Genomic DNA, 13814 nt, shown 5'->3' with positions numbered 1-13814 from the left:
AAAACTCACTTAGGTACTGTAGGTGATCAGTTCTGACCGTTGTATTGCCTCTATAGTTACAAAGTAATATCGTACAATTAAACTTATTATTTAATAGCCTGAGGGTGGTCGCACCATTCGCAATCTGTGTTATCATTAAGAAAGTCATTTATGTTATAGTAACCTTCCCCACACAAACGTTTTTTAACAATTCTTTTGAATATCGTAATACTGTTGTATTGAACATTTTCCGGGATCTTGTTGTAAAAACATATAAATCGCCCCACAAAAGATTTACTTACTCGACTTAGCCGTGTAGTAGGCAATATTAGTTAATTTCTATTATATCAGGTTCGTGCATCAATCGAACAAAGGCGCTACGTGCAATCCGGACTTCACAGCAGATTTTTTAACAGCTGTTCGAAATATCACACTCAATTGTTTAGTTTTTAGACACCGACATTCAGCTATAGCATTTTCAAACAAAACCCTTTCCTAGATCGGCAATTTTATGGGATCGGAGGGAGAACAAGCGTACAATAAGAATTAAATTTTTATCTAAAGTTTATGAACGGGATCGGAGAAGTGCGGGACTCGAACCCGCGAACTCTCGGGTTCCGTCCGAGCGCTCTTACCAACTGCTCTAATCGTTCGAGTGACACATGGTTCGTAAATCTTGGTATGTCTTGTCTATTATAATATCGCTTTAAAAGTTAAAAAATGGTTTCGATTTGAAAGCTTTGGGGTTAAGCAGGTTATCAAAGTAAAGTAGATCCTGTGGAGTGTAGATGGAGCCACAACCTGAAGTTGAAGTTGAATTTGTATTTCAATACACCATCTGGTAATAAATCGCCGTTCAAGTGTCATTTAAAGATTGCTTTGTTTGGATCATCTAACGAAATGATCTTCTTAGAAAAATAAGCTGAGTGTCTTGTATCTTTTTAGTTATGCCAACAACTTAATCGAGTTTAAACCCATCAGTCGGTTTTAATTACATCCTACTAATATTATAAATGTAAAAGTTTGTATGTCTGGATGTATGTTTGTACTCCTTTAATTCAAAAACTACTGAATGGAATTTGATGAAACTTTTCAATAATATAGCTTACACACCAGAATAGCACATAGGCTATAATTTTTAAAATTATAATGTTCCATTCCGAATAGCTAAATAATTTAAAAACATTGATATGTTGATGAATAAATAAAAAAAAATCTCTCTTTTTAATCTCTGGATCTACTGAAACGATTTTAAAATTTTTCTTACCAGTGCCACATTTTTTGTGAATGTCTTATGCTATATTATATTAACCCGAGAAATGAAAGACTTTTTCGTGGTTATCGGCTTTAAGTAAGTAAGTCTGAGAAAAAACAGTCAAACACTAAAAATAATTTATATGGCAAAACAATTTTTGCCGGGTCAGCTAGTAGTCAATAGATACGACATGGGCACCTTAAAAAAAGAACGTATTCCCAGCTTACTTCTTCCAAGAGAGCTTCTTTGAGAGTGCATTTGTTAAAACAATTTGTTACCTTTAAGGTGATGATATCCCTCACGTCTGGAATTAATTATATAATATTGCTTATATATTTTTTTTTACCAAATAATATACTTTTAAATTAGATAAGTGCAACAATTATAGAATAATATTACATGATTTTATTGAAATTAGGATATTATAAAAAAAAATTAACAAAAAAACAACCGACTTCAAAAATACTATTTCAAAACAATAGATATAATATGCACTAAAAAGTATACAAATAATTGAGTATTTTTATACAATCTAAATAATTAATCTAATTCTAGTTACGATTATTGTCATTTTTGGAATCGGTGTCCTTCCGCCGCGACTCGCTCTCGCCTCCTCTCAACTCAAGCACATCTCACCTATAACTATGTATGTAGTTACAAATCGATCTTGGATGACACCGACTCCAAAAATTACCATAATCGTAAGTAGAATTAGATTAATTATTTAGATTGTATAAAAATACGCAATTATTTGTATACTTTTTAGTGCATATTATGTATATCTATTGTTTTGAAATAGTGTTTTTGAAGTCGGTTGTATTTTTGTTAAATTTATTTTTATTTTATGATTTTTAGTGAATTTAAAGTACACTAACTAACAATTCAATCATGGATTCCGTAATCAGAACCTAACCAAACTCTCAAAAACTATCTTTGAATCCTTTCCAATAAAAAAAGAATTATCAATAAATATAGAAATTCGTCGTTTTGGGCCGGGTCAATCCGATAATATAACGTGAGAAGCGATGGCTGGTTCATGTTTGATTCTCACGAATTGGCGCTGCTTGGTCCTACCCGAATATAAAACTCCTAAATATAATTTCACATATTTATACAATGTTCACATAATAATAATAATATTGACACACTTTTTACACAAATTATCTTGTCCCAAATTAAGCATATATAGCCTGTGTTACGGGTTGCAAGACAATGATATATTTAATACAATATACTTACTTAAACAAACATAAATACATATAAACATACATAAATACATTTACAACATCAATGACCCGGAAACAAACCTCCATATTCATCATAAATGCTTGCACCTACCGGGATTCGAACCCGGGACCTCTAGTTTAGTAGGTAGGGTCGCTACCCACTCGGCTATACAGGTCGTAACACCTTAATTAATATTCAGTTCGTAAAGATTCATGTAACTAATGTACTTATTACCTACACTTTTAAGGTTGTTTTATGATTTCTTCACTTTGAAACAACTTACTCAAACAAGTCGGAACATTCAAGTTGTTTTGTTGCATCACTTTGCAATAGACTGTTTGAATGTTTTGTAAAATTCTGAAGCTGTAAATGTTAATTTATAAGAGTGGCAATGAGTTTGTTTCTCGCTTGTTTCTCACTAAGGATCAACTTTTACGAAGTTGTAGAAAATGTAAAAAAGTGTAATTACATTCAGCACTGTTATTTTTTTATATAAAATGATTTTAATTTTATAGTCCAGTATCACGTCCATCCGTCTGAATATCAATAAACAATATTAAACATCGTTTAGCCAAAATTACATAGATTAAAAACACATTTAACATCAAACTAAACAATTTCCACATATGCAATATCTCATTTCTCACGTTACAGTACATGAACAAATAAACCTAAGAGCCGACCGCGGTCGTACCACCGGTTCGTTATCAAGTAATATAATATGTGTACGTTTAAACAACCCATACACAACGCTCGTCTACGCCACGACTACGTCATTGATGTGCATCCGCGTAATGACCTTTCATATCTCAACTATCAAATCGATTGGCATTTACTCTCCATCCAGCCGGTAATTTCAATTTTTATAAATCCCTATCGAGATCTCACACGAGAGCATATTAAAATGTTGAAGAGCCAAATTGATCGGAAAACGACGCTGTAAGTCGAGCTTATAGTGTACGAGTTGGACTAAGTTTTAGTAAAACTTCTTTAATGTTGAGGCAGGATTATTTCGTTAGCCAGACTTTCGATAGTGCTAGAGCAAGACGAATTTGAAAACTTGAGTCCGAGGTTTGTGAGGCTTGCGAAAATTAAATAGAGTTAACATTTCTAAAGTCAGGTAAGCTCCACGGCAAACTAGTCTGCCGCTGTCTTTACGTTGTGTAACATTTTACAGCCCCAAAGTTATATTAATTAAATACCAGAGCAAAATTTTGCTAAGTTGCTTCAACAACTATGCTCACATTGTTATCACATACTTGAAATAGTGACCTGTATAAATACTGACTACTGAATGCTGAGCATTATTACTATGTAATGTATTTACAGCTGCGATTTAAAACACTCCTATATTTTTCGTCAAACTAAATTGGAACTACTTGTCATATAGTTATTTTTTGACGAAACTACATGGGGCACACTAAAGTTTTGCACTTCTAGCTAAACGGAACTATTTGAATTTCGAATGTTATATTTTTTGTGAACGTTGCAACCTTCTTAGTAATAAAAAAAACAGTTGGCGGGAAATCATGTGTCAATGTTTTTTATCACACATCAAAGTTCTACGTACGCAACGAAAATGGAATTAACTCGAAAAGATCTTAGAGCGGTGATTTTTTATGATTTTAAAGTTCTCTCTCTCCGCAAGACTGTCCCGCTCGTCTTCAAAATGCTTTTGGGAGAGAAGCACCTTGCTTAAGCACCGTGAGGCGATGGTATGTTTGAGAGAGGTCGCGTGCATGACGAATTTCGTGAATGGCGGCCTTCAACTGCCATCAAAGAACATAATGCGGCTACTGTTTAGCGGCTAATTGAAGAAAACCCGCGGATTACCTATGAGACAATTCGAGGACCATTGGGGATTGGTATGAACCAAATTCAGAAAATTTTACACGAAGAATTGAAAGTTCGGAAACTTTGTTGTCGTTGGATCCTTTATGAACTGATAGCGGAGCAGAAGCGGGCTTGCGTGGAATGGTGCTCACAGATACAGACTAATGAGGTACGACCACGGACATTCTGATGCTGTTTATGACATTGTCACAGGAGACATGTTGTATTTTTAAGTTTCGCAAAAATTTAATGTGACCTACGTAAAACGTAATATCAGTGTATTCATCAATTGTGTAATTTTGAGACAATTGAAAGAACTCTTTAAGAACTTTGTTGAAGTGAAACTTCTTTAGAATCGAAAAAGCGAGACGATAACAGCGAGGCACAAACAGGTTTTACAACAACAAATTTCCTAAAAATATGGAGAATAGTAATCAAAAGTTACCAAGTTATAATTTATAGGGAGTTAAACTTAAGCTACACTGTAGATAGATGAATAAAGCATATGTAAACATTATCAAGGTACCTAAGTAAGCAAAGCGAGTCACCTCCGTTCGGCTGGATTCTCTATGCATCTTCTATCCATACATAACGGGGAGTTGTCAGAGGAGTTGTTCAGCTTAATGCCAGCAGCCGATTACCACCACACAACATCACGTAACGATACGATAATACATATAAGAGATATTCCACGCGCATCCTGTTGACGTCTGGCACTCTACAACTACGCCTTCTGCGAGAAACACGCCTAACACACGGTATCCATGGGTGGTTGCCTCACAGCATTCCATCACGCGAGCCTCTTGTCTATTTGTTACCGTCTTTCACCACCCTCCCATACAAAAACATGGGATGAATTAAATCTTAGATAATTTATAGATTCTAAATCGAATCTAGATTCTAGATAGTCTCTTGCTTTTAGACAACCAATAAGAACAGGACAGGAACAGTAGTTTATTGTGCGTGGAGTGCTCAAAATGGAGTTTAGTCGAAATAAATTGCGTTTAGAAACCCAATTTTTTTCGACGTTTCCACAGCTGTCATAGTCTATCTAGAGGTATATATGATCTAAGGTTTAAATAGTTATAGAGACTAACCCCTTATTCATAATGGTCCGCTAACTTAAAACAGCCGCTAAGGAGTGTTTTTTCTCATTCTGACTTAGGTCAATAGAAAAAGACAGAGTGAGAATTAGCAATGCTTTAAGTTAGCAGACTATTATGAATAAGAGGGTAAAAGTCCTATCAATAACGTTTAAGTATAATTTTAAGAAGTTTAATGACGTATATTTCAGTCAAGATTTCCATTCACCGAGTCTCCATTATATCAGAGGTAGCCGCAGTAGGTATTAAGACTGCAAGCTGAATATAATATGATTTTCAACGTTGTCAATGCATTCACCATCGACCATTAAATTCATACAATAATTATCGTCGAAATTAATTGCTTGGTAGAGACTGAATACCTTTGAATAGCAAAGGCAAAGCAAAGTGGTGTAAAATATCAAGAGTTGCAGATATTCACGCCACCGAGACAAGCCCCTCCTTTGACAGACTCATAGCACCTTACACTAAAGGAGCAAATTTCCACTAATGGTTTAACGTTTACGTAAGGAGATGTACCAAAAGCAAATAACTAATTTGTATTCCTTTGAGACCGTTATTCCAAGATTCATTCTGTGTCTCCTATTAAAATATCTACTTAAATTTCCTCCCACAACATTAATCCCTATGTGCCCTTGTACACTCTGTAATTTTCCTTTCAAAAGGCTCGCTCTCATTAATATCATTAGTCCCGAGCTAAAATAATATATATTATTTTGATATACGCAAATTGTGTAAAGCTTTATTAAGTATTTAACCAACATAACAAAAAAGCGTACCGACTATTTATAGCAGGGTGGCTTTTGGAAATGAAATAATCTGCCCAAACTCGATGCTATGTGAGACAGAGAAAGGTAGGCATATTACTTTTTTAATTTGTTCCTTTCACGGATGCATCATGATGATGGATTTTCCATAGAAATTTCACTCTTATAAATTTGTCAGTGCAAATGTTATAAGTGGCTAAAATTTACAATTAAATTTTTTAACATTTATTTTCTACAATAACTATATTTTTTTCGATTTAAAGAATGTACTACACTGTTGAGATATTTCGAACTTTATATCAGTGTAGTGGAAGACTTCTTTGCATAAGATGCAAGCTAGTTGGATATCACGTCGCCCTTTTTTGGGGTTGAGCATTATTTTATTGTGTTTCGGTTTGAAGGTAGGTGATCTTACTAACAGCTTATGAGACTTAGGCGCTGTTGCACAATAGAGTTACGATTTTTTTTAATCACTAATTTAAAAATAATTATATCGAACTATCGAATAAAGACATCATTTGCGTTTCGCAACGTACTTAGTCTGGTGATAAATACTGATACAATTAAAAATAAAGCAAATATTACATTTAAATTTGGAATCTAACATTTTTATACGATTGTTCATTGATTTTTGTCATTTTGCAAGACTTGCTCTAAGCGCCATGATAATTTGCAGTCCCTAAAACAATCCGTACGATTGGCAGTGAAGAATTTTCCAATGGAAAGAGTGTGGTGCTTCTGTTGATAACTGACCTCAACGTTTAAAGAAATTAATTGCATGCAGCCAATGGAGACCACTTCGAATAAGCTTATATATTTTAAATTGTTTTATATTTATGTATTATGTATTTACACACAGTAACAGTAATTAATGTTTTTTGCAATAGAATTTTTTTTTCTTTGTTTCAGTACTTATGGCAAGACTAGGTCTAGCAGGAGAAGCGCCATTTCCGGCCAGGTACCGGATTGCCTGACAGAGTGACAAACATTTGACAAAAATGTCAATATAAATAATTTTTGGCACATGGTATGTTTATGTTATAGACAGATCGAAAGGCTCATGACAATTGACTTGTTGACATTCTCAAATTTACACGAAACAATTATGTGATGGGTTATTTTATTGTGAAAATAATGGAAGTGCTTTAGAAATATACAAATAGAAAACTGTAAAATATGAAATAAACATTTGCATTAAATCCTTGAGCTTTAATTTGCAGTAAGCTTTGTAACGATATTTGTTTTGTTGTTGTTTTTATTATATTTTAATTTCGTTAAACGGAACTATAAAGTGCGAGGTTGCCAAACCGACCTGCCTAGAAGTCATCTAGTAAATAAACATAGCGGTGAAGTAATTGTGAAACGCAATCTGTATTACTCGGAACTTTTATGTAGCCATTAATTTATCTAGCCTATAATAATTTCCTATTTTTAACCGACTTCAAAAAGGAGGAGGTTATCAATTCGATCGGTATTTTTTATTTTATGTATGTACACCGATTACTCTGAGGATTACGATCCGATTTACGTAATTCTTCGTTTGATGTGAAATAGAGGCCATTAGGTCCCATAAAAATTTTACATAGTTTGGCCCAGTAGTTTTCATTTTATGAACATTTATTTGAAAATTTTCGTCTACCTGGATGACATAATTGTTTACTGTGTACGGCTTTTTAGGAGTTCTCATTCAGGTTGATTATTTAATATTATTAACTGACACTAACATGTAAAAAAAACTACTTACGTTTTAAAAAAAACTGAAAAGTATCAAATAACTAAAAATTTAATTTATTAAATTTTGGGTGCCAAACCAAATGTAATAACGGTACCTACACCAGCCACGCGTGACTTTGAGCGGGATAGCTTCGTCTAGAACAAAACAACCCAAGCGGACAGACGCGCTTGACCAGACAACCTACATAATTACAGTAACTAAGCTTTAGTAAGGGTTTTTTAAACGTAGTTTTTTTATACTTGTACATTGTTAAGCAGCTCCTCAGCATCTTGCAAAGTAACGAGCGCAATCAGATGAGATCTTTTGTTGGGTGATATATGTATTCTTTTACAACATGATACCAGATAAGGTACAAACAGTATTGCAAAATTTAAAGAAACTTTTAAAAACTTTGTGCGGTAGATAGTAGGGGTTGCTACAGTTATTACGTTAACATAAATTAAATTCTAAATAAGACCGCACTTTTGGGGAATGGCGAGAAAGAATATAACAAAAATTTATTCAAAGAATAGGCCCGCTTAGTTTTTTGCGCCCGTTTCTTTCAGCCCTGGTATGTTTTCCAATATACGGAAGATTGTGACACATTCAATACTGATTTTAAAAACTATTCTGTTTAAAAACTATTTGAATTTAACTTTGAATTGGTCAAATCAAAATCACTTTATTCATGTAGGTTACGGAAATGACACTATGAATGTCAAGAATTTTTTTTTATACTGAACCTACCAATAATTAGGTTCAGTATAGAGAGAAGAAGAGAAGAAATAACAAGAAACTCATTGCCACTCTTTTAAATCAAGATTAACATTATCATCGTTTTACAAATCATTTCAATTACAATATATGTAAAATGATGCAACAAAAATACTCAAACGTCAAATTTTAAATGCCTTACACGAGTAAGTCAAAAAAGTAAATGTAAATGAATACAAAACAAAAGTTATTGTGTACATTAGCTGCATCATCCCCACACACCGCAAACAAATAAAGGGATTAGCGATTATATAAAAAAAATAACTTTTAAGAATCTGAAGCAAAGCTTCCCGCAACAGGAGCATCCTGCTACAAGAGGCGCCCACGAGCGTCCACGAGCATGACGCATGGGTCGGCCACCGCCTCCCTCGACCATTTTTTAGGGAAGGGGACGACCCGTTCCATGTCACCGCCACAAGCAGTGACATTAAGTCGATCTGACTTATTAATTAACATTTTTATTACCTAAGCAATTTCATGATAAATTTTATGTGAAAATTAATTCATTGCCTGACAGACAAAGCGTAAACATTACAAAAAACAAACAGAGACGTCAAATTATATCTGTATAAAATATGACTATGAGAAGTGGAAATACAGAACGACGGGCAGCGAGATTTATTTCTACTTGAACCTCCATAGAGTAGAGTAGGTACTATTAGCCGAGAGTTTCGAGCATCACTCGAATATGCTCGGCTTGGATAGCTAAATCGAGAGTCGGATACAAAAGGCTACTCGATTCAGAATGCAGTGATAAGACTCCTTCACTAATCATCAATGACTCGGGGGTCCGGGTTTCCTTTCATTTTTAACAAGCTTTGATTTTAATAGGCGTGTTAGTTAGTTAGTAAGTGTGTCTGGGTCAAATCTTACAATTAAATTTTTATCTATTATGCTCCAACGGTTCAGCTGATATTTTAAATGTTTGTTTTGTTTAAATATTTTAAACATTTAAATTGCCCAAAACATTCCCGACTAAATATGCCAGACGAGCATATACATTTTTTTTTTTGTTTTCTGTATCCCTGACATTTTGTGCATTGTACACAATTCCAAATCCAAAAGCTTAACAAACGTTAAGCAATTATAAAATTAATAATAAGTTAGGATTATTGATACTTACGTCCTTATAACATTTATAGTGTGCTTTTTGTTACAATAGCTTCCTTGCTAAGTAATTAACTGTTGTACCTTGGATTGTAATGCCTGGATGGTATTATGCCATTGCAAATAAAGTGTATATACAGTAAAAGCTCCTTATTCGCGGTTTCTTCATTCGCGGAAAAAAATGTGACTCAATTTCTATATTCGCGGCTAAAGATTTATTTATTCACGGATCTAATCGGTATATACATATTAATAAAAAGGATTCAAATAGGCATCCAACCGAATATCCTTTGTAAACGCGTCGTTGAATAGACTAATAATAAAGTAAAATAGATTTTATTACAACCAATTGAAGCAGCTTTAAAAAATGCCAAGCAAGAAAAATTACCAAATTCTTTAAACCTACCTTAGCCTGAGGATAATATTACTAAATATGGTAAAAAACTTCAATAAAATAGATTTTTTACTTTATGCTCTTTTTTGTCACCTAGGATCGTATCCCCCATAAGCCCATATAAATTTCTATTCCACATTCACGGTTTCTGTATTCGAGACATATTTAGGTACGGAACATATACCCCGCGAATAAAGAGTTATTTACTGTATTCTAATTTAATTGTGAAATAGATATATTATAGAAGCAAATAATCATATCTTGAGGAGAATGGATAATATTGGCGAATAAGTAGCTAATTGCTAACTGTATATTTACTAAGTAATAGAATATAAAGATAATTTATTGCGTATGCGTGTAATATCTAATTTAATTGTTAATTAGATTTATTATGGAACCAAATAAGCATATGATGGTGAGACTAGAAGAGGCTGGGATATTAGTGGTCGCTTTTCCCTTACATGAAACATATATTAACTAAAATATATAGTAATTAAAGATAATAATATATAGTTAATTAATGAGTAACACTTACATATATCGAAAGCATTCGAGGAAAAAGCCCAGACGAGCAACAGTACTGTCACCACAGACAGAGTCATCTCGCCACCCCTCACTTGACCATTTCTACTTATATTGTGCTCCTGAAACAAATTGTAAATGTTCACATTTGGACTGTAAAATGTACAGAGTTCCAACAGTTATCTAGAATAATTAATTAAGTTTTATACACACGGACACCATTTGCAGTCTGATAGCGCAACGGCAAAAGTGTGCTTAAGATAAATATAAAAATAAAAGTTGTAAGCACACTTTTCTCCTTAGTTGTGTGTAAATGTCCCTGTCACTGTCACCAATCGGGTTCTTAATTCAAAAAACTTAACCTGAACTGAATAAATGTTTTACATTGCTGCTTATTGGCCAAGAATATTGTAAGCAACTGGAGTAAATGCGGATAATGCATTGCTGATATAGCAGTCGAAGCTTATTAGGGTATAATTTTTGTGGTATGTTCCATATTTCGACTTTGTCTTTATACGAAGTATTTTGTCTATATATATAGAACATTAATGAAGATGAATATTGCCTTGTGGCTAATTTATTTTGTTACTTTAGAAGAGGTCCAACAAATCATTTATTCAAATGAAAAACATACAAAATATCTACTAAACTTGCAACAGATTTTTTACCTTAAGACTGTATTACTAAAAATATACACTACAAAATAAAGGGCAAACAAGATCTAACAAGAATGATTTATTTCGTTATAATATAGATCTGAGGAACTTTGAGGAACGAAATAAACATGAAAAGAAAAACGAATTTTCCGTCTCGCACAAACAATTTTGATATCTTTACGTAGGTACGACAAAATCAAAGTATATCATTACTGTACATACGTGATACGACGGTTTAACAAATATATTTGTTGTTCGCTATTATATTCTGTCGCTTGCGATCGTAACAGAAAAAATTGAATGGACCGTTGCTGTTATTATATTTTTTATGAAGAACTTTTCGATTTGCTCTCTTATTTTGGATTATTATATATAATTTATAGGATCACTTTATTGTCCAACTGTCCGTCTTTATTTCGGGAACGCGTGTAGGTATCCGAATTGATATTAAAACGATATATTCAAATCTAGTTAGTCACCAGTCAAAAAATCAACCTTCTAAGTTAACGTAAAAAAAGATGCCACAAAAAACGTTGGTTCTTAAGGAAATCATAATTTATAGGGTCACTTTTTCGAAGTAATCTCTGTTCCTCTCTACACATCGTCGCATTCGATGGAACCACCGAGAAAAGCATTGGGCCCATTCTTTCTGAGGGGTCTCTTCTATGGCATTTTCGTACGCTTTCACCGCATCTTCAGGGCTTGTAAAGCGAATACCTCGAATTTTATGTTTAGTTCTTGGGAATTAATAAAAGTCGCAGGACTGTATGACGGATGATTCATTATCTCGACACATTCCATGTTAAAATATTCAACAGTCCGTATTGCGGAGTGCACTGAAGCATTGTAGTGGTGAAGGAGGATCCTGCTTCGAGGGCGGTGCTGTCGATTTTTTTCCAAGACAACAGGCAAACAGCGATTTACATACCAGTCTGCAGTAACTGTCCTTCCATCTTCTAGCACAACTGTCGCGAAATGAACTTCCCGACCAAAGAATGAGACAATCATCTTTTTTCCATGACTTCTTCCTTTCTTTACCTTAGTTGGCCGGTCCTCGAAAGGAATTACCCACTGAGCGGATTGTGTTTTGGTTTCGGGTTCGTAGCAATATATTCAGCTTTCATCACTTGTGACGATGTCAAATACAGCATTTGAGTCACCGCCGTTGAACTTATCTAACATTTGGCGATTCAGTTAAAGTATGGGGAATCCATCCAAAGCTTCCTGACGCCTAAATGTTCGTGTAATCTTTTTTGAACTTGACTCCTACTCATGCCTAGGCTTGCCCGTATCTGCTGATAGGTCACTCTCTTATCTTTCTCTATCATGCGTCGCACAGCACTGATATTATCTTCAGTAGTCGCTGTTAAATGACGTCTCTCACGCGGATCATCATTGAGATTGCTACGTCCACGCTTAAACTCGTTAGACCAATTGTGGCACGAGATAGGGCTTCATTAAAAAATGCTAATCGCAGCCTATCATAGCTATGTTGTTGAGTAAGCCCACAACGAAAGTTATAATAAATCAATGACAGAAAATTTTTTGGCGTTAGGTTTATTTTCACGTGTAACAAGAGTTTTAGATTTGCCGCCAATTCACAAAAACAAATGACAAATGAATGCAATACACTTCATTAGGATACCAAAGAGCTCTAAAATTGAAATTCAAAAAACGTTTTCATTAGCAATATTTCTAACTGGCCAGTTCTCTACAATTTCAGTGTTGCCCACGCATAATTAACATTATAGATTATACATGCAATGCTAACAGCGGAACCTCGAACTTATTTGAATTAAAAATTTATTACATGTTATTGCGTATCATAAGATATCTATTTATTTATACAGCTATTAAAAGTAAATATAAATGAAATTACCCGTTATTACAAACACAATAAAACGTTGTTTATTGTGTACAGAATTATTGACTTATTGTTTGTCATTGTATTTGATGAAAAAGTTAAATTGGTAAAAGATATGTTGCCGGGACTGTTTATTTAATGTTATTATAAAGGCTCTACACTGTTGATCTAGCTGGTTATTTCTTCAGTATAAATATGATGGCAGATAAAATCTATGAAAATACATTTCTGTCGGGATTTTTCACTTGTTAAGAAAAATCCCGTTTTGCTATTGAATACTTTGATGGAAAACTTTACTTACCAGTTATAATTTATATACAGACTTGATGCGCCCACTACTTCGTCTGCGTGGAGTTAAATCATTCTCGGCATATTAATAATATAAGAGGCAACATTTATTTGTATGTCAGTTAGTAGGACAATTTACGCCATTGTTTTATGTTCCATAGTTATTATATAATGAGAGTGATATTGAAAGAAGAGTGAATGCAGCAAACATGGTGAGTGGATCTTTGCACTCCTTTATGAATAGGCTGAAGGTGTTGAAGGCTCGTTTGGCTGTGCATGAGGGGGTGTTGGATCTAACACTCATGTACGGAAGTGAAAGTTGGGAATGGCA

At 34.0% G+C, this 13814-nt stretch overlaps 1 protein-coding gene across 2 annotated transcripts in view; it reads right to left on the bottom strand.

Annotated features, from left to right (window-relative positions):
- The window catches only part of LOC126978735 (discoidin domain-containing receptor 2-like), a 92967-nt gene that overhangs the window by 62310 nt on the left and 16843 nt on the right, over positions 1-13814 (bottom strand). For both annotated transcript variants that reach the window (XM_050827779.1, XM_050827780.1), the window contains exon 2: positions 10689-10797. In XM_050827779.1, coding sequence (XP_050683736.1) covers positions 10689-10755 — 67 coding nt within the window. In that variant the 5' untranslated portion in view covers positions 10756-10797. The remainder of the gene's footprint in view (positions 1-10688; positions 10798-13814) is intronic.

Source organism: Leptidea sinapis, chromosome Z (assembly GCF_905404315.1).
Source record: "Leptidea sinapis chromosome Z, ilLepSina1.1, whole genome shotgun sequence".
Lineage (NCBI taxonomy): Eukaryota > Metazoa > Arthropoda > Insecta > Lepidoptera > Pieridae > Leptidea > Leptidea sinapis.
Note: the sequence above shows the minus strand (reverse complement) of the source record. Positions and strands in the feature narration are given on the sequence as shown.